Here is a 25,216-nt window from a genome sequence, read left to right on the forward strand (position 1 = left end):
CAGTTTATAAAGATCTAATAGTTTCTGTGTTCCGTGAAAAACTGTGGAACAGTGATGGGGATTGGATAGTTTTTATAGATACATTTGGGTAGATGTTAGATTTTTGCAGTATTAAGTCTTTCTGTTCATGACTGTGGTGTACTTTTCCATCTATTCAGATTTTCTGTTATGTCTCTCAGTACATTTTGTAATTTTCCCTACAAAATTCTTGCACATATTTTGAAGGGTTTATTTCAAGGCATTTGGTGCTTCTTATTTTATCGTAAGTGAAATCTGCCTTCCAATTATGTTTTCTCGCTGTTTATTGTTGATGTATAGAAATGTGGTTTAAAAAAATCTCAGTCGTATATCCAGGGAACATTGGCTTTTGTTTTAGAAAGAAGCTTATTAATCGACTAGCAGTATGTGTCACATGTGCGTATTCTTGTGTGGATTTTGAGAAACAGTAGGGTTAACGGCAAGCTTTCCCATAGTAAGGGCTTAAGTTATGTTTAGTCAAGTGTCCACATGTCCCGTCGGCCCTGAGTCACAGGAGAGGATACCACCTGGAGCCATGATGCCTCTAGCTTTAGGTGTTGTTGGCCATCTGTGCAGTTATGAATGTCAGTAAGAGGGCTCTCTGGTCAACCAGCAGCCTTGAGTTAAGACATCCATTTGTTGTCCATGTTGGGGATGGTTTCTCATGATGCAGGCTGCACTGCTAAGAATGTGTTGCTCTTCTCTTTTAGTATCCGGAGTGTGATGCAGAAGTATCTTCAGGAGAGAAATGAAATCACCTTTGACAAGATTTTTAATCAGAAAATTGGTAAGTTCCCCTTACTCATTTGGCATGTCCCACTTACTCATCTGGCATAACTATAAGTTCCATAGTGGTTCCGGGTGACATTAACGTCATGTATAAATGCAGCCCCCTAGTGCTTTTTGTGCTTTATAGCTCCAGCTGGGGATGAAGGAGGTTTCATGTAATAAGATACTGCATGGTTACTTTAATCCCTAGTAATGTATCTTTTGAATAAGCTATTGGGAAACAGACTAGTTTGATTTGAGGTTTTAAAGCAGTTGGGGGGTTGCCAAAGTCAAAGGATTGGGTAGTTGGTAACCAGAGAGAAACACTGTCCATTCAGATCTGCTTTTGAGGTCCCTAGCTGCCCTCACTGTACTTTTCATGAGTTGGCCTGTGAGTTGGCCAAGGACTTGGCCTGTGTCTTTTTTTTTTTTTTTTAAATTCATGAGAGACACACATAGAGAGAGAAAGAGGCCAGAGACATAGACAGAGGGAGAAGCAGGCTCCATGCAGGGAGCCTGACATGGGACTTGATCCCAGGTCCCCAGGATCACGCCCTGGGCTGAAGGTGGCGCTAAACCGCTAAGCCACCTGGCTGCCCAAGCCTGTGTCTTCATAAACATACTGCACTCCTGTGTTTGGCCAGCTCCTTCCAAAGTGTGGGGCTTGCTTATGTGATCTCATCACTTTTTCCTGGGCTTTTTAGTCTTTGCATGCTGCTTGTCATTGTTAGTTCCACATCAATTACTCTTATCCTTCTGGCTCCATTCAGAGTCTTACTTAGTAGGTCACTAGGACTCCCCTGTTGTGTTCACAGGGGTCAAAGATCCATCTCCCTCTGGCTGGTACCCAGCCCTGGTCAGTGCTGGTCCTGGCCCGTGCAAGTGTGTGGATGTATAGGCATGCTCTCTGATTACCAGCAGTTAGTGCCTAGAGAAATGAGAACTGAGCAGGAATTGCTTTATGTGGGGTTTCAAGGCCTCCAAAGCAATGGAATATTGTGTTTTCACCTGGCTTCTGAAGGGCTGGTGATTTGTTTAGAGGTGACTGCCTGCCGGGTTAGGTAAGAGCTGTAGTCTACATATTTTTCTTTTTCTTATGCCCCCAAATCATCTCCTGCTGTCCAGGAATTTTCCTAAACAATATTTTGTTCTCAACTAGGATAAGATTCATCGTTTGGCCTTGCCAGCTGGCTATAATTGTTGATCTGCCCAGAGTAATGTGATAAAGAGATAATTCTAAGATTTTACACGAAATCACCTTAGCTGAATATAAGAGAATTGGAGGCTCTTTTCCTTCCTTTGCTCCTTACTTGCCTCTCAGAATTACTCAGAGAAGTTTTGCCGAGAAACTATGTCATAGTTTTTAAATTATTTTAATCCTAGAGGAAATCACTTTATTAAAATTTTAAGAAACCAAGGTTGTATTAAATTTTCTTGGAACTCAGTTTATGCATTGAGTTGTGTCTCCGTGATTCATAGACGCAGATTGATCCCTTTGAGACTGGATATCCTTAGCGGGAATTCTGGGTGGCCCTTCTGTTTACAGGTAAGGATACATAGACTCAGGTTGGTGAGATGGCTTGTTCTGATTTGTCATTCTCCCTCTCTGCTCATTCTCTAAAGGCTCTTGGAAGGGCAACAGTGAATATAAAATGTGCTTTAGACAGGGTCACCTGGGAAGAGCTGGATAGAGTTTTGTTTTTTTCTTTAGAAAGAGTCATGATGCTCTCTTGTGTTCAAGTAAAGTAGAAACTGATGCAGAAAGTCTTTGGATTTGGTAAATTTTTTATCTAGCCTACAAAAATTAGCCATCTAGCAAAGTGATGTAGTTTCTCTGGTAACCCTTGAAGTACAGTGGTCAGAAGCTGGCTGCTATGTTCCAGAGAGGCCAATGGAGTGTGGCCCGTCTATGCTCTGAGGACCATGTGTGGAGAGCCAACGGCCCTTAGCTTACCTAGAAATATTTCATCCCAATCATTGGGATTTGGTGAGTGAACCAAAGTTGAAAGAGTTTGACCTTCGTCTCTCTTTTTTTTTTAATTGCTGCTTCTCTCTGTGTTCATGGCATTGGGCTGTCATCTGTGTAAATAAGGGCTCCCCTGTGCGTCTGCTTTTGTAATAGAGAACAGAAAATAAAACTATCACAATAACAAGAGTTCAATTAAAAAAATCGATCTGGGGATCCCTGGGTGGCGCAGCGGTTTGGCGCCTGCCTTTGGCCCAGGGCGTGATCCTGGAGACCCGGGATCGAATCCCACATCGGGCTCCCGGGGCATGGAGCCTGCTACTCCCTCTGCCTGTGTCTCTGCCTCTCTCTCTCTCTCTCTCTGTGACTATCATAAATAAATAAAAATTAAAAAAAAATCGATCTGCAGCTTTATCGAGATCTGTGGTTCATAGCATAAAACACCCTCCTCTCACGAATACAGTTCAGTAGTTTTTAGCACATTCACAGACTTGTTGTGCAAACCCACACCACAGCCTCACCTTAGAACAATTTCAGCACCTCCCAAAAGAGGCTCCATACCCATTAGCACTCCCCCCCACCCCCACCTCTAACTACTACCAATCTAATTTCTGCCTCCGTGGATTTGTTCATGGTGGCACTCCTCCTAGATGGAATCAGCCAATAAGTGGCCATTGCATGGGCTCATCTCAGATTATTTTTAAGATCATCCATGATGTAGCATGTGCTGGGACCTCATTTTAGGCTCTGCAATATTTCCACTGGATGGCTCTGCCACGGGATGTGTATCCTTGCAGACGTCGATGGATGTCTGGGTTATTTCTACTTTTTGGCTATCATAAATAATGCTGCTATGGGAGGAAGGTGTTCTTGATGTGTAATTTGAGCAGGTGGTTCCCCATTACTAGGGCATACTGGAGGATTGTGGAAACCTGCTGTGTCCTGAGCTCTTATGCCGGACTGTGAGATGCACCAAGGATTCTTTCTCTGACCCTCACCCCTTTCCTCACACACATGCAGGCCCCCAGGCATGTCTTTCCTATTGTTTTGATCCAAGCCTTATACCCATAAGCTGGCCCTGCATGCCCTTGACCTGAGTGCCTGACTGGTATGAAAGTGGCCTCGTGCCCTGGCCCCAGCCATATGGGTTCTTCCGTGAGAGCAGCTTCATGGGGCACTGACGGCCTGTGAATTCTATTTCGATTAAGCTGTTTTAAAGAATTTAAGAATTGCTTAGAAGAATAAGTAATTTCTTCCTTTTCCCTTCCTTCCCCTTTGTGAGCTCAGAGTGGTTCTGGGGAAGCTAAATCTGAACTTGGAAGGTCACAGGCAAGAACAGGGACTGCTCGGGGGGCGGGAGGGGGAGAGAAGAGCACATGGTCACCTCACCAAACACAGTTCTGTAATTGCGTCTGGGCGAGGCTGCAGTTTGATGTCTGTCTGGCCCCTCCTCCTGCCCTGTGGCCTTCTCCTTTCTGGCTGGTGTTAGGGGTGGGGGCAGAAGGGAAGGTGACTGGTGTTGGGGTTAAACCTGTCTTCCAGTTTTCAGCACCTCCTCTTCCCCGCCTTTGTCTCTCCTGTCTGTTCCATCTGCCCCTTTCCAGGACCATCTCCACATGTCACCCTTTGTTGCTTTTCGGTGGTTCTGTTGTTTGCCTTCCTCCCTGTATCCCTTTCCTGTCAGCTCTTTTCTGCCTTCTGGCACCTTCCACTCTCCTCCTTGCTATGGTTACCACGTAGTTTTGGGAGACTGCCTCCCAGCTCATGCTATAGCCCATGTGTAGAAATGCTTTGTGAAATGGAAAGGGTAGAAATCTTTCATTCACTTGGCCTCTGAGGCTTTGTTGAGATGACGGCTGCCTGGCTGATCTGTTGGCTACACCCCAAACTGGTTGATATTACATTGGTTTTCTTTCTTTTCTTTTTTTTTTTTTTTATATTGGTTTTCTTATCTATAAAAGTGGGGATCAGAATAGTACCTGTGAAGCCCTTAAGGCAGTGATAGGTTCTCAGCAGATGCTCTGTGAATGAAAGCTCTCAAATGAAATTGTATTTATTGTAAAAATTTCTAGGCATGCCCCAAAGTAGACTAATAAACCTTCATACATATATATCACCCAGATTCATTATTTTGCAACATTTTACTGTACTGGCCTCATCCATCCCCTCTCTGTGTAACTGTTGAAATATTTAAAGCAAATTACAAGCCCTTTTGACAGTTTCAGCCCTATATGCATCTCTAAAAACGACAAATGTTTTCTTATACAACCTTAATCATTACCCCAATCAATGAAAACGATGACTCTTGGTTTAATATCTAATGATGATTCTTACTGTAATTCTGAGTCTATAGTCACATTTTTTTCTGATTAACCAAAGTATCCTTTTACTCTTGTTTTGTTGGATTCAGGATACAAATATTGTTCTTATATTGTAGTTAGTAATAATGTCTCTTTTAATCAAGAACAGGTGACCCTACCCTTCACCTCCCCTTACCTTCTTGAAGAAACTGGGTCAGTTATACTGCAGAATGTCCCATATTCTGGATTTTTCTGTTCGCTTCTTCATGAGATCATTTAAATTGCGCTTCTATTTTCTGTATTTCCTGTAAACTGAAAGTTAGCTTTAATAGCTTTTTAGATTGGTTTGACTTTTTTTGGCAAGAGTACTGCACAGGTGGTGCTGTGTACTTTGTGGCAGGAGGCACGTGACAGGTAGGTGTTGCTCTATAGTCCTGTCTCTACAGTGGGTTCAAGTGTGGTCAGCTCTGCAGTTCCTCATTAAGCTGTCATCTGTGGTTTTTTTCATTTTCATTGATGCTAGCTGCCTAAATCGCTAATTTTTTTAGGGAGTTGCCAAATGGGGGGTTTTCTAATTATGCCATTCCTTCCATATTTATTACTTCTGCTCATCAACTAAGGCTATTTGGTTGCCTTGAAATATAATTCATGTAGGGGGTGCTCAATCCGTTAAGCATCTGATTCTGGATTTTGGCTCAGGTCATGATCTCAGGGTCATAGGTTTGAACCCCCATGTGGGACTCTGCTTTGGGTGGGGGGGTGTCTGCTTGTCCCCCTCCCTCTGTTCCTCTCTCCTACTTGGATGTGTGCTCTCTCTCTCTTTAAAATAAATAGGGGATCCCTGGGTGGCTCAGCGGTCTAGCGCCTGCCTTTGGCCCAGGGCGTGATCCTCGAGTCCCAGGATTGAGTCCCACATCGGGCTCCCTGCATGGAGCCTGCTTCTCCCTCTGCCTATGTCTCTGCCTCTCTCTCTCTCTCTCTCTCTCTCTCTCTCTCTCTATCTGTGTCTCTCATAAATAAATAAATAAATAAAATCTTAATAAATAAATAAATAAATAAATAAATAAATAAATAAATAAAATCAGTCTTAAAAATAAATATAGTTCATGTAAGAAAGGCAGGTGTGGTTGGCTGAATTTGAAGGCAACTCCTATGGCTTTGGCTTCCCAGCATTACTCCCACGAGCAACCCAGTGAAAGAAATTTTATACAGGAAATCAAGGCTGTGTTCTGGTTGGGCTTAATCTACTCACACCAGCTCTTTAGAAAACAGAGAATTTCCTCAGACTGGCAGCAGAAGAGGAGAGACCAAACCACAAGAACAATTAGGCACAGAGTTCCCAACTTTGCAGGTGAAGGGGACTATGTGAGAAGACTGTGGGTGTTCTCTAGGAGCTGAGCCAGGACCACAGTCCTACAACCATAGGAACTGAATTCTGCAAACAGCCTGAGTTAGGTTGAAGGTAGATCCCCCCGGAGCTTCTAGATAAATCCCTAGCCTGCCAACACTTCGATTTTGGTCTTCCGAGCCCCTAAGCAGGAAACCCAGCAGAGCCCACTGGGATTTCTTTCTTTCTTTCTTTCTTTCTTTCTTTCTTTCTTTCTTTCTTTCTTTCTTTCTTTCTTTCTTTCTTTTTTTAAGATTTTATTTATTTATTCTTGAGACACACAGAGAGAGAGAGGCAGAGACAGAGGCAGAGGAAGAAGCAGGCTTCACGCAGGGAGCCCGATGTGGGACTCAATCCCAGGATTCCAGGATCACACCCTGGGCTGAGAGGGCAGGCATTAAACCGCTGAGCCACCCAGGGATCCCAACCACTGGGATTTCTGACCTCTAGAACAGTGAGCTCAGAAATTGGTGCTGTTTTCAAGTCACAGAGTTTGTGGAGATTTGTCACAAAGCAATAGAAAACTGATATAGTAGGATAAATGCTTAATTCTCTGTTTTTAATGGCCAGTTTTCAGAGTAAAAATAATCAAGTGACAGGCTGCTTTATCCTCCTTCTCCTCCTTATACAGAAATTGTATGTCTTAACAGACGTCAATCATGCTGATTCCTAATTTGCTGTCAGTAAAGCTTCCGCATTTCAGTATTGACATAGTGTTCTTAGCTTGGCTTATCCAAAGAATAGTTTTAAAGGGATGCTAGTTATTGAAAGACAGTCAAAAGAAGTTATCAGTACTGATTAAGATTTCGTTACTATTTTCTTTCTGTAAGATATACTGAAGTAATCTCATAATATGCAAGTGAGGTGCATGGTCTTTAGCAATCTACTTAGCTCTTCTTTTTATTGACCCACTCTAATTAGAGGGCAATGTTTCTTTCTTTTTTTTTTAATTTATTCATTCATGAGAGACACAGAGAGAGGCAGAGACATAGTCAGAGGGAGAAGCAGACTCCCTGCAGAGAGCCCGATGTAGGACTTGATCCCAGGACTCTGGGATCATGACCCGGGCCAAAGGTAGATGCTCAACCACTGAGCCACCCAGGTGTCCCAAGGGCAGTGTTTCTGACTTTAAGGAGACTCCAAAGTAGGTACTTAACTCATGAAGTATGCAAATGTTACCCTCATGTTCGAAGAACATCATGGCTGATGTAATATTACATCACTTGCCAGAGGATCATCTCAGTTTATAACACTGACTCCCATTCATGTGAGTGGAAAGCTGCTGTATATAGCCTGTAGTCTTTTGCATCTGACTTCTGTCATTTAGCACCAGATTTTGGAGGGTCAGCCATGTTGTGCATACCAGTCTTTCACGCCCTTTTGAGGCTGAATTTACATTCCATCATATGGATAGACCACACATTTTGCTACCCATATAGATTATTCCCACTGTTTGTTATAAACAATGCTGCTCTGAATATTCACGTGCAAGTGTGGCCATATGTTCTGTCTCTCTTAGGTATATAACTAGGAATTTTGGAATTGCTGGGATATCTGGTACATTCATATTTAGCTTTTTAAGAAATTGCTCTTGTTTTCCAAAGAGGCTGTACTACTTTTCATTCTCACTGTCAATTTATGAGGGTCCCAAGCTTAACCATCACCTCATCAATGCTTGCTATTATCTTTCTGGTCATAGCCATTCTCGTGGGTATGACCTGCTACTTCACTGTGGTCTTGATTTGTATTTTCCTAACAGTGACACTGAACATGTTTATGTTAATTAGCCTTCTTATATCTTCTTTGGTGAAATGCCTATTTAAATCTTTTGTCCATTTAAGAAATTAGTTTTAATTTTGATGAAACCTAATTTATACATTTTTAAATATTGTATTTTTGTGTCATATCTAAGAACTTTCTGCCTAACTGAATGCTGTGAAGATTTTCTTCTTTTCTTCTACAAGTTTTATCATTTTAGCTCTTACATTTAAGCCTTTGGTTGATTTTTGAGTTCATTTTTGCATGTGAGGTAAGGGTTTAAAATTCTCCCTTGTGTGTGTGTGTGTGTGTGTGTGTGTGTGTGTTTGGTTTGTTTTTTGTATGTGAATATCCAATTGTCTGAATACATTTGTTGAAAAACATTTCTTGGGGTATAGAGTGGTTCAGTCAGTTAAACGTCTGATTCTTGATTTCGGCTCAAGTCAAGATCTCTGTGCTGTGAGATTGGGCCCCACGGCAGGCTATTGCCCTCCTCCCCCTTGCAGCGTGGAGTCTGCCTGAGATTCTCTCTCTTCCTCTCGCCTCCACCCCACCCCACCCCCTCTTGTTGAAAATTAATTGACCATAAATTGAAGGATTTATTTCTGGACTCTCAATTTTGTTCTATTGATCTTTGCTTTAGGCCAGTACCACACTGTCTTAATTACTGTTCAGTTTTAAAATCAGAAAATAAAAATCCTCCCACTTCTTTTATTTTTTTCTTTTTCTTTTCAAAATTGTTTTTGGCTATTCTGGATCCTTTGCATTTCTTTTTTTTTTTTTTTTTTTTTTTTTTTTTAGAATTTTATTTTATTTTTTTTTTAATTTTTATTTATTTATGATAGTCACAGAGAGAGAGAGAGAGAGGCAGAGACACAGGCAGAGGGAGAAGCAGGCTCCATGCACTGGGAGCCCGATGTGGGATTCGATCCCGGGTCTCCAGAATCACACCCTGGGCCAAAGGCGGGCGCCAAACCGCTGCGCCACACAGGGATCCCCCTTTGCATTTCTATATGAATTTTAGCATCAGATTTTCAATTTCTGCAAAAAAAAAAAAATCCTGCTGGGATTTTGATAGGGATTATGTTGTATCTACAAATCAATGCTGAGAGAATTGCCTCTTTCACATTAAGTCTGCTGATCCATGAATATGAAATATCTCCCTGCTTATTTAGGTAGTCTTTAATTTCTCTCAACTCTGCTTTGTGGTTTTCAGTGCTCTTTGTCACATTAAATTTATTCCAAAGTATTTTAATGTTTCTGATGCTGTTTTGAATGAAATTGTTTATTTTCATTTTTGGCTGTTTAATCACTAGTACATGGAAATAGAATGGATTTTTGCACAGTGATCTTAGATCTTGGCATCTTGCCGAGAATTTAGTTTATTAATTCTATGAGATGTGTGTATGTGCACGCATGTATGTTCACATTGTGAATTCTTAGGATTTTCCCCATAGAGAATCTTGTCTCTGAATAAAAACAATTTTACTTCTTTCTTTGCATTCTGGTTCCTTTCCTTTTCAATTTTTACTTTTCACTTTGATTTCTTAAATATTTCTTACATTGCTCTCATATATTTAGCATGATTTCTGAGAACATTTATATAGAAAGCGCATAAATTCTATTTGGCATCTGGGGTTAAGGCATAAGAAATATACTTGTTATGGGCTTTAGAAACAAAAGTATATCTTTCATTATAAAAAGACTACATTAGAAAAATAGAAACTATTACCTTTCAAAAAAGATTTTTGAGCAGTTTCTATAGAAACAAAGATAAACACAGATATCTACTCGGTATCTATTAAAAAAGAATCGATAATTATGTAAGACCATGGGTATCCCTGGGTGGCTCAGCAGTTTGGCGCCTGCCTTTGGCCCAGGGCACGATCCTGGAGTCCCGGGATCGAGTCCTGCATTGGGCTCCTGGCAGGGAGTCTGCTTCTCCCTCTGCCTGTGTCTCTGCCTCTCTCTCTCTCTCTATGTATATCATGAATAAATAAATAAATATTTTAAAAAATTACGTAAGACCACAGACATAGTGAAACGCGCACACACACACACAAGCAACACAGAATAAAACATTTTAGGATTACTCTTTTGTTAATTTCAAAGACCAGAGTTGCCAATCAAGTTTTTTAATTTATAAAAGTATGGCTTGGAGTGTTCTGTGTCTCAAAACATAATAGAGGGTTAAAATCCACAAAAATTTTTTTTTTAACTATGTGACTCTCTCCTCAAAAGCTAGGGTTAAGTTATAGCATATTGAGCACCTTTGCATTTGGTTGTAACAAGGGGAATCTGAACCTGGAAACTGGTTTCAATCTTTGTGTTCCCTTTTTGCTTCCCACTTTGTTTGGAAGTGAGGGCCTGTGATTGACAGTGGCAGAGTCAGGCCCCCACCCATTTTATCTTGTACAAAACTTTTCTCCAGCGAGAGCAGCCAGCCACCATGGAGAAGGAAAACTTGGGGCCTCATTCAGTTCTGCATCAATTATCCTTGCCTTTGTGGAGACTTTTAGCGAGGGAAAGAGTTAAAGATCCATTTAAACTTTCCAAAAGCAGAGATAAACACTTGACTAAGCACAGCTAATTGGATTTTCAATTGAAAAGGCCAGGGCAGCAACAGGCAACCCACTGTGAGGGAACTCAGGAAAAGTTAGGGACACTGATTTTGCACATTACCAATTTGGGTTTCCTAATAAAAGTGCTGCCCAGAGCCGACAGACACTGAAGAGGGAAAAACTGTTACTTAAAAACCTACCAGCAGACAGCCTTTTCAGCTGGCTTCTTCTCTGTGTTGGCCTCCCGCAGCCAGGATTGGCCCCTCCTGTAGGACCCGACCCAAGGTGGGGGCTGCCACCTGCCTTGCTGTGTAGCCTCTACCCCTCTCTGCGTATATGGGACATTGGAGAGATTTGAGACAGCTTTCAAGGAGCATGAAAATACTTTTATTAGGACAGGACTGATTTTCCTTTTTTAAATCATCGTTCAGGTTTTAAGGTAAGAAGAATCGGTCCAAGAAAAATTCGGAACAGCTGCATTTTACTGGAATGACCCAGTCCTTTTGCATCTGCTAATCACTAGATGTTAGGAAAGCTGAAGTACGGCTGCTAGACCCCCTGATCTGCAGGCTGGCAATCTGTGATCTTTCAAATCGTTGCTGTTTAATTCTCCCTGATTTTTTCTGTGTCTGCTTAGTAGAAATTCCATTTAGTTTGAGATGGTGATGGCTGCCTGGATGTCAAACACTGCCCTAAGCATTTCGTGTGCTGGGTAGAAGAACATGACCAAGTTTGCACTCAGGGCAAAGCAAAGAGGCAAGCCTGGATTGGGAGTTCTGTCCTTCACAACTACCTGTCCCCAGAAAAACTTAGTGTGGAAATTAGCATGCAGATGGAGTTCTTCTTTTCCCTTCCCTTCCCTTCCCTTCCCTTCCCTTCCCTTCCCTTCCCTTCCCTTCCCTTCCCTTCCCTTCCCTTCCCTTCCCTTCCCTTCCCTTCCCTCTCTTTTTCTTTCTTTCTTTCTTTCTTTCTTTCTTTCTTTCTTTCTTTCTTTCTTTCTTTCTTTCTTTCTTTCTTTCTTTCTTTCTTTCTTTCTTTCTTTCTTCTTTCTTCTTTCTTCTTTCTTTCTTTCTTTCTTTCTTCTTTCTTTCTTTCTTTCTTTCTTTCTCCTTCCTTCCTTCCTTCCTTCCTTCCTTCCTTCCTTCCTTCCTTCCTTCCTTCCTTCCTTCCTTCCTTTCCTTCCTTCCTTAAATAACATATCAACTGTACAGTTCCTAAAATCCAGAATTTGAGTGCAGCACACAGAGATCTTTCTGTAGCAGATGTACTTATGTACTTTGCTAAATGAGACATTCACAGTTGAATATGTTTTGATCCAATGCTTACTAGAAATATCTCTTTAAACAACAAGGCACATGGGGAGGATGAAGACCACATCAGGCCACAGAGGGCTGCCCACCCCAGCCAGCTCCTTCTGCAGAAGTATGCATGTGACACCCATGGGCCTCTGGCATGTCAGGATCCAAAGCATCGGTGAAGTGTGTTTACTCCGATCAGGGAGTCCCTGCAATTTGAATATCGGTGGGGCTGCTGGTGATGTTTCTGAGGCATGAGTTTAAATCCCAAGGTGAACGTGGGGAGACTCCTCTCTTAGCTGAGAGGGAAGCATAGCCAATCAGCCTGCATCCGCAGCCGACTCAACTCTGTAGCTTTCTCCCTGGCAGAATCCATGTATTTTAGGAGGAAATGGGTATGCACTAGCAATATTAGCAAATGTGAGGTCTTAAAAAGTATAGCTAGAGAATGGCAAGGATCTAGGAAACATCACCTCTACTGGCAAAGCTGTTCTGACATCAGCTTCTTGAACTGACTGTGGGGGGATGATGGGGACCCTTTTAGGATTTAAAAAAAAGCCCAAACAGGTTATGAAATTTCAGGTGGAGCTTACTGTCAGGATATCCCTCTGGTTTTAGCTGTTTTGGAAATACTTTTTCTGAGGATTTTATACTTTATCCATGATTTTTGTCAGTATTTCTACTTCAGGTCAAAATCAAAACCAGGAAGGTTAGAGATACGCTATGAGTGGTTATTAGGGTTTGTTTTAAATCTACTGCTAAAAACTCAGTTGTTGGTTCAGTAAATTTCACCACGTGCCGCACATTCTTGGAAGCACCAGGGAATGCATCTGTGCCCCCATGGAGCTGACATTCTACAGGGAGACAGACCAACAATTATACTATCCGCATGGTGGCTCAGGTCATGGAGAATTGCAAAGCCAGAGAGAAAGGGCATGCCAGTGGTAGTTACAAATTAGGATGTTTCAAGAAGGCACTGCTTGTAAAGGGGAAAGTGAGGGAGCCGAGCCCCTGTGTACCAGGCCCAGGCTGAGGGTTCAGCAGAGACTCTAAGACTGGAAGCCACCATGGTGGAAGGGCAGAATGAAGGCCTGGAGGCTGTAGCCAAGGGGGTGAGTGGCCACCTCAGGTGTGGGAGCTGGACAGGCTTTATAGGCCATTGTGAGGGTGTTGGCTTTTCCTCGGAGTGAGTTGGGACATAGGAGAGTCTGAGCATTGGGCTGGCACACTCTTGCTCAGGCGTTCACAGAGCAGACTAGCTGCCATGGAAACGGGCCTGGGAGGCAAGGGTGGAAGCAAGAGGTGATTCTGGCTCTTGGACAAGTCGGGTAGGTGGAGGTGGTGAGAGAAGTCACTGAATTACAGCCTTGGAGATGGGATTTGTAATGAATCCTTTTGGAGTACAGAAGCGGGTAGGAGGGACAGGGGCCTGCTGGGGACACAGTGTCCTCGGGTTCAGGTCAGGCCGGAAGGTGAAGGAAAGGCTTAGATGGGAGGCTGAAGTCAGAGCATGATGGGGCTGATCCTGGCCTCAGAATCAAGGGAACTTGATCTGCACAGGGCTGCTTGCTGAGGGCTGCTGCCACACATCCTCTGCATTCTTCCTGATGCTTTCAGGTCAGCGGGTAAGCTCAGAGCTCTGTCCCCTCTGTGATCACTTTCTGCTCACTAAGGAGCAGAGAACATTCCTCAGGTTTGGCTTAGAAGAGAAAGAAATCCAAGCCAAGGTGAGGTAGGCTGACGTGTGCTTGTCTCTCAAAGAGACTATTTATAACAGCAAAACACAAAGACTCTAGGGCCACTTTTAAAAGAAGCGCTTTGTGTTTTGTTTTTTTTTCTTTAGAAAGGGGGAGAGGTGGCTCTACTCACTGTGGAGCCTGACCTGGGGCTCAATCTCATGACCCTGAAATCATGACCTAAGCTGAACCAAGAGTTGGATGCTTAACTGACTGAGCCACCCAGGCACCCCAAGAAGCAAATATTCTTACCTTGTAAGATGCACTTGCTTTCCATGGAATTTTTTTTTAATTGAAATTTTCATTGCTTGGAGTGTGGGTGAAAGTGTTACTTAAAATCATTGTTGCCCTTCAGAGTTTGCTTTCAGAAATTCATTTGCTTGCCATATAATTGTGACTATTTAAAACGATTGGAATTAGTTTTGTTTTGTGGCTCCTATGCTCCTATCAGCAAGTGTGTTCAGAATTGGAGGTGGAAAATAACTTGAAACAGAATAGCTTTACTGGGAACATTGATTTGGGCCCTTTCCCTCCCATTTTTCTTCTCATTTATGATTTTCAGAATATACCCGATTTCTTCATGAGATACCACATATATAAGAATCCTGTTGTTACTGATTTTTTCTTTGTTTACTCTTAACCATATTATATGTTCATGTTCTTTTTTTTAAAAAAAAATGGAAGTATATACATACAATGAAAAACATCTATTTTATTTTATTTTATTTTATTTATTTTTAAATATTTATTCATGAGAGACAGAGAGAGAGAGAGAGAGAGAGAGAGGCAGAGACACAGGCAGAGGGAGAAGCAGGCTCCATGCAAGGAGCCAAATATGAGACTCAATCCTGGATCCCAGGATCACGCTCTGAGCCGAAGGCAGACGCTCAACCACTGAACCACCCAGGCACCCTGAAATGCATCCATTTTAAGTATCAAGTTTGACTTTTGACCAAAGTGTACACTTGTGTAACTACTACCACAGTCCATGTGTATAGACCAGTTCCATCACTTTATTTATTTTAAAAAGATTTTATTTATTTATTCATGAGAGACAGAGAGAGAGAGAGAGAGAGGCACAGACACAGACAGAGGCAGAAGCAGGCTCCATGCAGGGAGCCTGATGTGGACTCGATCCCAGGACTCCAGGATCACACTTGGGCCAGGCAGGCACTAAACTGCTGAGCCACCAGGGATTCCCCAGTTCCATCACTTTAAAGAGTACATTCTTATCCCATTATATTCAGCTCCCCCCAGCCCCAGGCAACCACTGATCTCTTGGTTACAATGGATTACATTTGCCTTTTCTAGAAGTACATTTAAACAGAACATCAGGGCGCCCCTGTGGCGCAGCGGTTTGGCGCCGCCTGCAGCCCGGGGTTTGATCCTATGGACCCTGGATCGAGTCCCTCATCGGGCTCCCTGCATGGAGCTTGCTTCTCTCTCTGCCTGTGCCTCTGCCTCTCTCTCTCTCTCTCTGTGTCTCTATGAATAAATAAATAAAATCATTAAAAAATTAAATAAACAGAATATCACACACTTTTGGTGTCTGCCTTATTGTCCTTCTTGGAGAGTCATCCTATTGTGGCTTATCTAGGACTTGGGTTCCATTGTTGCTGAATACTTTTCCTTCATGTGGACGTCACACAATTCAGTGTTCATGGACTTTGGGGCTGTTTCCAGTGTGGGGCAGTCATGAATAAAGCTGCTACGGACATCCTTACCCATTTTATCCTTGTTGTGAGCACATCCTGCTGAACAGATGCTGCCTTCCCTCTTTGGTAAGTGGCTGGACCCACTGTGGAGAGGTACATGCATATGATAGTTGTTAATGTCGCTTCATGAATGTTCCCTCTTTACATGTTGTCCCTCTATCCTCCTGATAGATTATTGGGATGTCTGCATTCCCTAATATTGATATAACTATACCACCTCCTGGTATTCATGTTTGCATGGTATATCTAGTCTCTGTAATCTCTGCCTTTTAATTACAATATTTGTCTAGATATTTTCATTTACAGGGAAATAATTACCAGTATGGTTGGATTTAAGTGTCACATCTTCCTATTCTGTTGCTTTTTTCCTTCTTTTGGATTGAGTATATTTGAATACGTTATGTTGCTATTCCTGGCTTATACCTCTTTGTTTCCTTTTTATGTTTTTGATGTTTCCAGGCACCTTGGATTCCTTGAATCCTGGTGCCCTTGCCTCGGTGCATCCACCCTGGTGCTGGGGTCCCACTCCCAACATCACAGTTCAGAAGGTGAACTGGCCCAGGCCGAGCTGGCCCGTCCTGGGGCCCTTCTGTTTATTTCCATTCTCCCACAGACCATAAGCCCTTTTATGACTGAAAACAATGGCTTTGTACATTTTGTCCCATTTTCTGTTACTGTATTACGCCCTGTGGTGTCATTTTATTTTCAAAATAAAATATTTGGCTCTTGCTAGGGAAATGGGTTCAAAATATGAAACTGGAAGAATCTGTAAAATCCTACGTGTGTAATACCACTGTCGTAATTTCGCAGTGATATGAAGGTGGTGACCAGTTTCCAACTTACCAAGAGCAGCACAGGTAAATGGAAGTAGGAGCTCTGGAAAAGTCTCTGTCAGTACTGTTGGGGTGATGAGGACAGCCATTAGCAAGCCTTCCGGTGCCGGGTGCTCTACGTATAGTTCTCAGTCTTCAAAATAACTTCCTGTGGAGGTTGTCGAGAGCCTCGTCTGCCAGGTGAGAAGATACTCAGAAGTGAAGTGACTCACCAGGCATCTCGCAGACAAGGATGGGCTGAGCGGGAATTGACCTCACAGAGTTGGCGTGTACCCCCTGCCGAGCTCAAGCTCTCAATCACTGTGCTGTGCTGACTAGTCTACTTGAGAGATTTTTCCCAATGACGTAGGTGACATGTTTCATGAGGCAGCAGTAGAATTCAGGTGAACCAGTGCCAGAGCTTCCATGCACGACGTGGTTGGTTTGCTCCTGAAGTGGCTACTTGTGTTGCCAGGACAAGGCAGTGTGATTAATTTCCCACAAGAAGAGGTCATGAACACCCTCACCGTCTCCCTCACACACACCAAACCGGCCCCTCTTCTCCCTTTCTGTTGATGGCAACGCCACCACTGATGTTCTCCAGCCACCCAGGGCCCCTAGTCGTGTCCCCTGTTTGGCACTGTCCCTGTTACACGATGCCCTCTCCTTCCCCATCTCCTCCACCCACCACCACCTGAGGTGGTAGCTAAGGTTATACCCTGACCCACAGTTCTCAAGACAGGCTCTCCTATTTTTGCATTCATTCTACAGTCTCTTCTCTCTCTCTTTTAAGATTTTTATTTATTAGAGAGAGAGAGAGAGCGAGCATGAAATGGGGAAGGTCAGAGGGAGAAGCAGGCTCCCTGCAGGGAGCCTGATGTGGGGCTCGATCCTAGGACCCCAGGATCACGACCTGAGCCAAAGGCAGATGCTTAACCAACCAAGCAGACATCCCTGCAGACATCCCTGCAGTCCCTTTTCTAAGTATTAGGAGGCATTCTGGAAATGGCCTTCATCAGGTCCTGTCCAAGTTCTATGCCAACACTTAGTGCCCACGATGGAAGAAGTCCTGTTTGCTGCTGTCATTCACATCACCAGAATTGGCCACAGCCTCTTGTCTCCGTCTCTGTCCTGTGGTATCATCATCTTCAGGGCACAGCGTGACACACCATCCCCTTACACCTCCTTCTGCAGAAGGCCTTCATCTGGTCTGTGCTGTTCTCACAGGTCCACCCATGAAGACTGGCTTAGCCCCCCTGATTTCTGACTGTCTGCAGTCCACTTCCTGGTGTTCTTGCTGCACTCACTGTGTGTGGCACACCTTTGGCACTTATTGTGGAAAATGTAGTAATGCCAGGTTCCTCTTACGTGCTGGTTCCCTAACTGGAGTTTAAATTTCTTGAGACCAAAGATAATCTCTGCTATGCTGATCCTTCTTTGCGACTCTCAGGCATCTAGTTCAGCATCTTACACAGCTGAGGAACTGACTTTCTGTTTGGTTGACTCTCTGTTTTAGTGCAAAATCCCCTCAACTGCCACACTATAAAACTCTTACTTGCAGCGTTTTGTGTAAATGGTGTTTGTGTATTATGTGGTTACTTCTCAGTGTGGTGACAGTATGCTGGGGAGGAAGTAACAGCCCACCGATCATATGCCCAGCGCTCCCTCTGTTCCCTCTGCAGTGGCCCCCATGGGCATCTGTGCACTGTTGGGCCAGGTGTTAGCATGGGCCCCCTTAGAAGTGGCAGGCTTGGTTGGGCAGCTGTTGTGAGTAGATAGGTCATGGGGCAGCAGCTGGGTAATTGTTCTCTCCGTCCGCTCCTTGAGCAGAAGGTGGAGGGAGTATTCACGGATGAAGCCAGCATTGCTTCCCACGGTGACCTCCCTGCTTCTGGGAAGATGGCATAAGGCCCCACATGTAACCGCCTTTAAAAAATTACTTATGATATAACTTGATAAGGTACCTGTGTCATTTAGTTGATAAACTGCTGTAGTCAGTTGGCTAGAAGTTAAAATGAATTTGGACAAAGTAATCACAGATACCATCTCTGCTTTACTAAGTACTCATTTCATGTTCACTAAGTCGCCCATTAAGTATGAAAATCAGCTCCAACCACGGATTTTCTGAGATTCTGCTCCAGCAGGCTGTGGGCCTTCTTGCCCCAGTGGATCAGTGGCAGCCTGATTGCCTGGTGTTCCACTGTCATGGGTCTGTTCTTTTGAGTCTTGAGGGCTTTTGAGAACATCCTCGCATCCTTACACAAACACTCAGAGGTAGAGGTCGGCAAGCACTATTAGTACATAGGAGTCCCCACCAAGTACCTATTTTAGGTTGGCTTAGGGAATGGGATGAGGATGTGAAGGGTCATCTGGGACAGTGTGGTGGCAGATGAATCACAGAGGGCCACAAATTTGCTTTGCTTAAGGACCTATGGTGTTGAGGAGAAAGAGCCTCTAAAATCCTCAGACCTGGATTTGAGAGCTGAGTTTTAATTTTTTATAAAATAATCACCTACTTATGTAAAACAAAACAAAACAAAACAAAAAAACTATTCCCCAGCAGGCTTTTTGGCGTGTTGAAGCTTTCTGCAAACACCAACTATTATGCAAGTGATTATTAATACCTGGTTCCAGTATACTTTATTTACGATGGACCCTGGGCCTCCTGGCCAAAGTCCACCTTTCCTGCACACCCAAGCCCTCTACAATGTAATCCAGCATCCCTTCCACTGCCTTCCCAGAGGAACTTGTTCTGCCCAAGTTTGAAGTCTCACCCTTCCTTATGGCAGCTGAGATTCTGACCTCCCAGCCCCTGTGTGCTCTTTCTCCCATCTCTCTCTGGCCTGTTAATCTCTCCATGCCTGGCTGGTTCTTCACTTCTACCTGAAACCATGTGTGACTGTACCACAAACCATACCTGCCTTCCCCTTAGTAAATTTATGAAATGTTTATTGAGCTGGTTAAGTCCTAGCCATTGTGTTAGGGTTTAGAGATACAAATCTGCAAGAGAGGGCCGTTTCCCTCGTGGGTCTCTCTAGTGGACAGCTGCTATTTACTGACACAGGTATCAACAACTGCTGTTTACTGACACCATACTTCCTTGCATGGTACCAGCTGTCTGTCTCAAAGACCAGAGACCCTGTTAACAGGGAAATGCTAGAGGTATTTCTATTACCTCCAGGAATGTGATGATGAACCAGAAATGGGCACGTAGATCACCCAGATGAGGCCAGGGACCCGAGAGATGGAGAGACGGAAGGATTTCTTGGATAGCAGTACTGGACTGGCGAACCCCAATTCAGTAGGCCTTGCACACTGTGAGCAAAAGACCCGTGACCCAGGGCAGAGATGGGTGAGGATTGTGGAAAGACAGGTCGTTACAAAAGACACATAAAAACAACTTAACCATACAAAAAGACTTTCAGCTTTATTAAAAAGTAAGAGAAATGCAAATTAAGGTTACTCAGAAATGTTACTCTTTCATCTTTCAAACCTGGTACAAGAGCCCCCAGTTTAGTGACGCAGTTTCAGTGTGGCTGTGGGTGTCAGGGCAAGCATTGTGACCCACTGCTGGTGGCAGGACAGGCAGGTACTGCTCCCAGGGGGCCAGGTCTGTGAAACCAGCAGAAGGTCCATGAAGCCCTTTGGTGCAGAAGTCTCATGCTGAGGAATGTATCCTACAAATATGCTTGAGTACACGAGAAACCACGTACAGAGAGGGTTATTTCGTGCAGCAGTTGTGTGAGAGCAAAGTATTTGCAACAGCCCAACTGTTCATTGTTAGGGAAAAAAGTTATACAAACTATGGCATTTTGTAGGACCGTGCAGCTGCAAGGAGGGATCCAGGGGCTCTTCCAGACTAGGACAGCAAGATCTCTAAGGTATCGTGTTCTGGAAAAAAGACAGATATAGGCAGTGTGCAGGGTATGGTGGGAAACAAGAGTTTATTTCTGTACCTGCCTTCATGCTGTCCTAGAAGGTAACACGTGCCTGTAACAGACCCAAAATGGCGGGGGCTCCACACAGAAGCTTCTTTCTCATCTGGTAGCAGTGCAGGGCAGGTGTTTTGAGGTTAGCTGGAGGCTTCCCTCCATGTGTTAAGTTGCTCCTGTGGTGTGGCTTTGGTGTCCCTGCAGTCCTCTGCACTGAGCTGGGTGAGAAAGGGTTAGGGAGTTCCACAGCTTTCTAAGCCTTCTGGAAGAGAAGGGAGGGCACAGAGGACACTGATAGCAGGGCTAGCTTGGGGTACATGGTGATGGCTCCCTGCTGGGGAGATGTGGGACAGGATGGGCAGGGAACTTTTCACTTCATGCCTTTCAATCCATTTTTCAAACTGAGCTGTCTTGTCCATTTATTAAACAAAAATGGGTAGTTGCAGTTTAGTGGGATCATGCCTTGAAAATGTTACGAACCCAGGAACGTGGGAGCAGAGAAGAGGGACGGCTCCACTTAGCCTCGGGTGAGTGCCAGGAGTAAAGGAGCTGAGCTCAGATGGGGAGCTATCATATCTGAAGGTGTGTGGAGCCTCCAGTGCTTCCCTGGCTCTGGCTGGCTGGACAGGTAGGGTGTGCATGGTGCTCTGGCTGGGCCAGTGGTGGAGCAGCATGTCCTGTGTGGCTCCCCTGAGAAGTTCAGGAACAGGGGAGCCATGTGATCAGACCCAGGGCAGCAGCATCAGGAGGGATTGGAAAGACGCCTAGAGGCCTGGCAGGTAGCTGGGTGAGGTTGTGGGGGGGGGGGGTTATCTAAAGGAAGGAAGGGTTGCCTCTCTCCCCTATAGAGCTGACTGGGCATCAGCTAATGTAGTCTGTCTGTCCATGCCTCCAGTGAGATTATGATAGCTTTGAGAAGCCCTTCATTTCACACTTAGAGTATCATGACATAAATATTTAGTGGTTGGTTTACCTTTGTTTTAAATGTGCGTTTATATTTTATACACCAGAAAAGTTGTTCGGATCCTCAGTGCATAGCCTCTGGAGTGATCACAAAGTGATAACTATACATGACACACATATATAGATTGGTTGACTCTTACTCTGTTTCTTCCTTGTTAAAATTATGGTTAGATTCAGCATGTATGCCCCCCATCCTCTCCACCACACTGACACATGCACACCTGTTTTGTACTGGCCGTGTCTAATCTGTAGTGTGTACACTCACGCCCCAATTTCTGTAATGCCAGTTTTAACCAGTGCCCCTGAAAAAGTCTTTGGAAAATAGATATCATGTGGCTTACTAAAATAATATTTCTATTTCACTTTAAATTATTTTGAATCTCACTTTGTCAGTTTGTTTACTTTAGATATGCACAGAACTGTGACAAATGAAAAACATCGACCATAGTCTGGAAAGAGTTTTAGTGTGGTGACCTTTCTTTCTTTTCTATCATTTCATAATAAAATGTTTTTAAAAGGCTGAAAGCAAACCAGCTATTAGGAGACTCTCGATAGAGTTTTCTTGCCACTATATTTTTACATTTTCCTCTCTATCTTGACTTCCCTTGTTCTGATTTGAGTTAAGAACCAGTTGCTTAGAACATTCCATGAATTTTTCTCTGGCCACATTCATTTGTGCTTCTGTCCACTGGATTCTTAATATTCAGGACCCCAGATCTCTCCATTATCTAAGTAAATGACCATATTAGTTAATCTAAGAGTATTTTATTGAACATGTTTGTCTTGAATTTAAATCAAGGATGGGATGGCTAACTTGGATTTTAGAAGTCCTAACTGTTAACAGTATTCCTAAATTATATTTCATTTATAATTTTCCCTGTAAACTTTTAAATCAAGAATTGAAAGTTCCTATGTGATAGAGTCAAGTAGAAGTAAATATTTGGTTTATATGAAATAGATAAATAGAATTAGCTAAATATTCATTTCAGTTTATATTTATTCCTATTGGAAGAAATGAAAGGGAAAATTATTCATTGGGAGTTTGGGCTGGTAATATTCAGCCCAGAGACACTGGACACCCTTTGGGAGTTTTCAATATCAGTATGCTTTTTTTTTCTTTACTTATGAATTTGCTTACCTATTTATCATTTATGATTTCATTTTCACCTGTAAAGGATATTGTGTATCCTGGGTGTGTGAGAGTCATTGTTGCTGACCTCTGCGTTGCCCAAAACTTTTGTAATTACGCTTTTTCCTCCCATGTATCTGAGTGTGAATGATTTTATCTTCTGTACGAACTTGTGCTTTATGAAAAACATCCAGTAGTCGTTGATGACCATGTAAGTGGCTTCCTGAAATTTTGGTTTTCGATCTGTGGCCCACTTATAACTACTGTTCAGGAACATCTTTTGAGCCTTGTTCCTGGCTCTCTTGTGGGTACTTATTTTTCTTCTTTCACACCACTCTTTTGGGGGATGGGGTCAGGTTTATTGAGGTATAATTTAAATAAAGTAAAATTTACTATTTAGAGTATACAATTCTGAGTTTTAACAAGTACGTAAAGTTGTATAGATACTACCAAAATCAAGATACAGTGCAGTTCATCACCTCCCCGGATTTCCTGGTGTCTCTTCATAGTCAGTCCCCACACCACTCCCCACTCTCTACCAACCTCTGATCTGTTCTCTGTTCCCATGGTTACTCCTTTTCCAGAGTGATGCAAGTGCAGTCACGGAGATAAAGCCTTTTGAGTCTGATACTTTCACTTGGAATAATGCATTTGAGATTCACTCATGGTGCAATGTCAGTAGCTGATTCTTTAGTATCATTGAGTAGGGTTCCATCCTATGAGTATGTCACAGTTTATCTATTTGCCAGTTGAAGTACATGGATTATCTCTAGTTTGAGAGAATTGTCTCTATGATAAATATCTGTGATGGATTTTCTTGTGAATATAAGAACATTTGTCTTTCATTCCTCTTGGTAAACACTTAGGAGGAAATTGTTGGGTTAAATGGCAAATGCATGTTTAACTTAAAAGAAATGATTTCCAAAGAGGTTGTACCTGTTGTCTTCTTACCAGCAGTCTATAAGAGTTCCAGATGCTTTATATCTTTACCAGTATTGGTGTTGCCTTTTTTTTTTCTATTCTCATAAATATAGTGGTATCTCATTGTAGTTTTAATTTGCATTTTCCTAATGACTACTGATGTTGGACATATCTTCATGGGTTTCTCCATTCTTTGGTGAAATGGAATCTTTTCAAATTTTTTTTTATTTGTTTTTTTTTTTTTTTCAAAATTTTTTTTAAATCACATTGTATTCTCATTATTGAGTTGAGAGTTCTTTATACACTTTGATTATAAGTTCTTATCAGATACATATTTTCAAGTATTTTCTCTGAAAATGTGGCTTGTCTTTGCATTTTTGTAGGCATGTCTTCAGAAGAGCAGAAGTAGCTAAATTTCAATTAAGTCCTGTTTGTCAGTTTTTTCTTTCATAAATCATGTCAGATCTTAGTAATAATCTTTGCTTAACCCGAGGTTTCAAAGATCATTTTTTGTGTGTTTATTTTCCTACAATTTTTATATTTGGAAATTTATGTTTAAGTCTCCTATCTATTTTGAATTAATATCGTAGTGGTCATGTACTTTTGCATACAGATGTTCAGTTGTTTTAGCACCATTTGTTTAAAAGACCTTGCCTCACCTCATTTCATTGCCTGTGTGCCTTGGTGAGAAATCAGTTGACTAGGGACGCCTGGGTGCCTCAGTGGTTAATTGTCTGACTTTGGCTCAGGTCATGATCCTGGAGTCCCAGGATCGAGTCCCGCATTGGGCTCCCTGCATGGAGCCTGCTTCTCCCTCTGCCTATGCCTCTGCCTCTCTCTCTCTGTCTCTTATGAATAAATAAATAAAATCTTAAAAAAAAATCAGTTGACTATGTACACCTCTATTTCTGGACTCCATTCCCTTCCATTGATCTTTGTGTTTGTCTTTTTCTTCAACAATTCACTGCCTTGATTACCGTGCTTTATAAGAAGTCTGGAAACCAGATAGTCTAAACCCTCTCACTTCGTTCTTTTTCAGAAAAGTTGATTTTTTTTTAAGTTCCCTTGTTTTTTCATGCAAATTTTAGATTCAGTTTATTGATTTCTACAAAATCAGCTACTGCGGTCTTGACTGAGATTGTGTTAAATCTATAGATTGATTTGGGGAAAGTTTGACATTTCAACAGTATTGAGTCTTCTGATCTATGAACATGCTATCTCTTCTCCTTTATTTGAATCCTCATTGATTTTGTTCATTAGTATTTTATAACTTTCAGCATATAAATCATGCACACATTTGCTTAGATTCCTTCTGAGGCATTCTGTTTTTTAGTGTTATCATAAATGATATTGTGTTTAAATGTAAATTTCCCATTATTTATTGCTAGTATGTAGAACTATGCTACTGATAATGAGTGTGCAGTAAATTTATGAGTAAATCTGTCTAAGTAGTTGAATTCTCAAATTATATTTCAGGATTCTTTTGGCTCCGTTATCTCTCAGTAAAAGAGATTAATTCTAATATTTGGAGGTACTATTTTAAATAGTTTATTTCTTATATTGTATTTGAATGACTTTTGATTAACTTTTGAAACTTTAAATTTTATTCATTAAAAAATAATTTGTTAGGGCTTTTTGTTGTTTTGCACAGCAGAATTCTGGCAGGTGTTCACTACCCTTGGTTGATTTTACTTTTTATTCTTGGATCATCATATTACTGACTTCTTTTCCTGCCTGGGTGCTTTCATAGGCTTTTCCAACTAGCCACTAGCCAGCTTGCTCTGATTTTCTTCGCTTTAACTTCATGATTATTAGTTATGTTTATATGTTCTTCACCATTCATTCCATGCCTTTATAATTTGATTAGTTTTATTTTATTTAGAGTAATAGAATCCTAGAGTTGAAGAAATGTGGAGATAAGCTAATCCAAGGCCTTTTGCTTTTAAACTGGAAAA

General features: G+C 42.4%; 1 protein-coding gene across 9 annotated transcripts in view; it reads left to right on the plus strand.

The window, feature by feature from the left end:
* GRK3 (G protein-coupled receptor kinase 3) overlaps positions 1-25,216 on the plus strand; it is a 132,351-nt gene that overhangs the window by 24,345 nt on the left and 82,790 nt on the right. For 8 of the 9 annotated variants that reach the window (XR_007406100.1, XR_003146695.3, XR_007406099.1 and 5 more), the window contains exon 2: positions 729-805. Coding sequence is in view for 5 of the 9 variants with exons in the window: in XM_025474356.3 (XP_025330141.1) it covers positions 729-805 (77 nt within the window). In the remaining 4 variants the exon portion in view is untranslated. Of the gene's footprint in view, positions 1-726; positions 806-2,265; positions 2,333-25,216 lie in introns of those variants that run through there. The other variant, XM_035706296.2, reaches the window with a different exon arrangement.

The sequence above is a fragment of the Canis lupus genome, chromosome 26 (assembly GCF_003254725.2).
Source record: "Canis lupus dingo isolate Sandy chromosome 26, ASM325472v2, whole genome shotgun sequence".
Taxonomy (NCBI): Eukaryota; Metazoa; Chordata; class Mammalia; order Carnivora; family Canidae; genus Canis; species Canis lupus.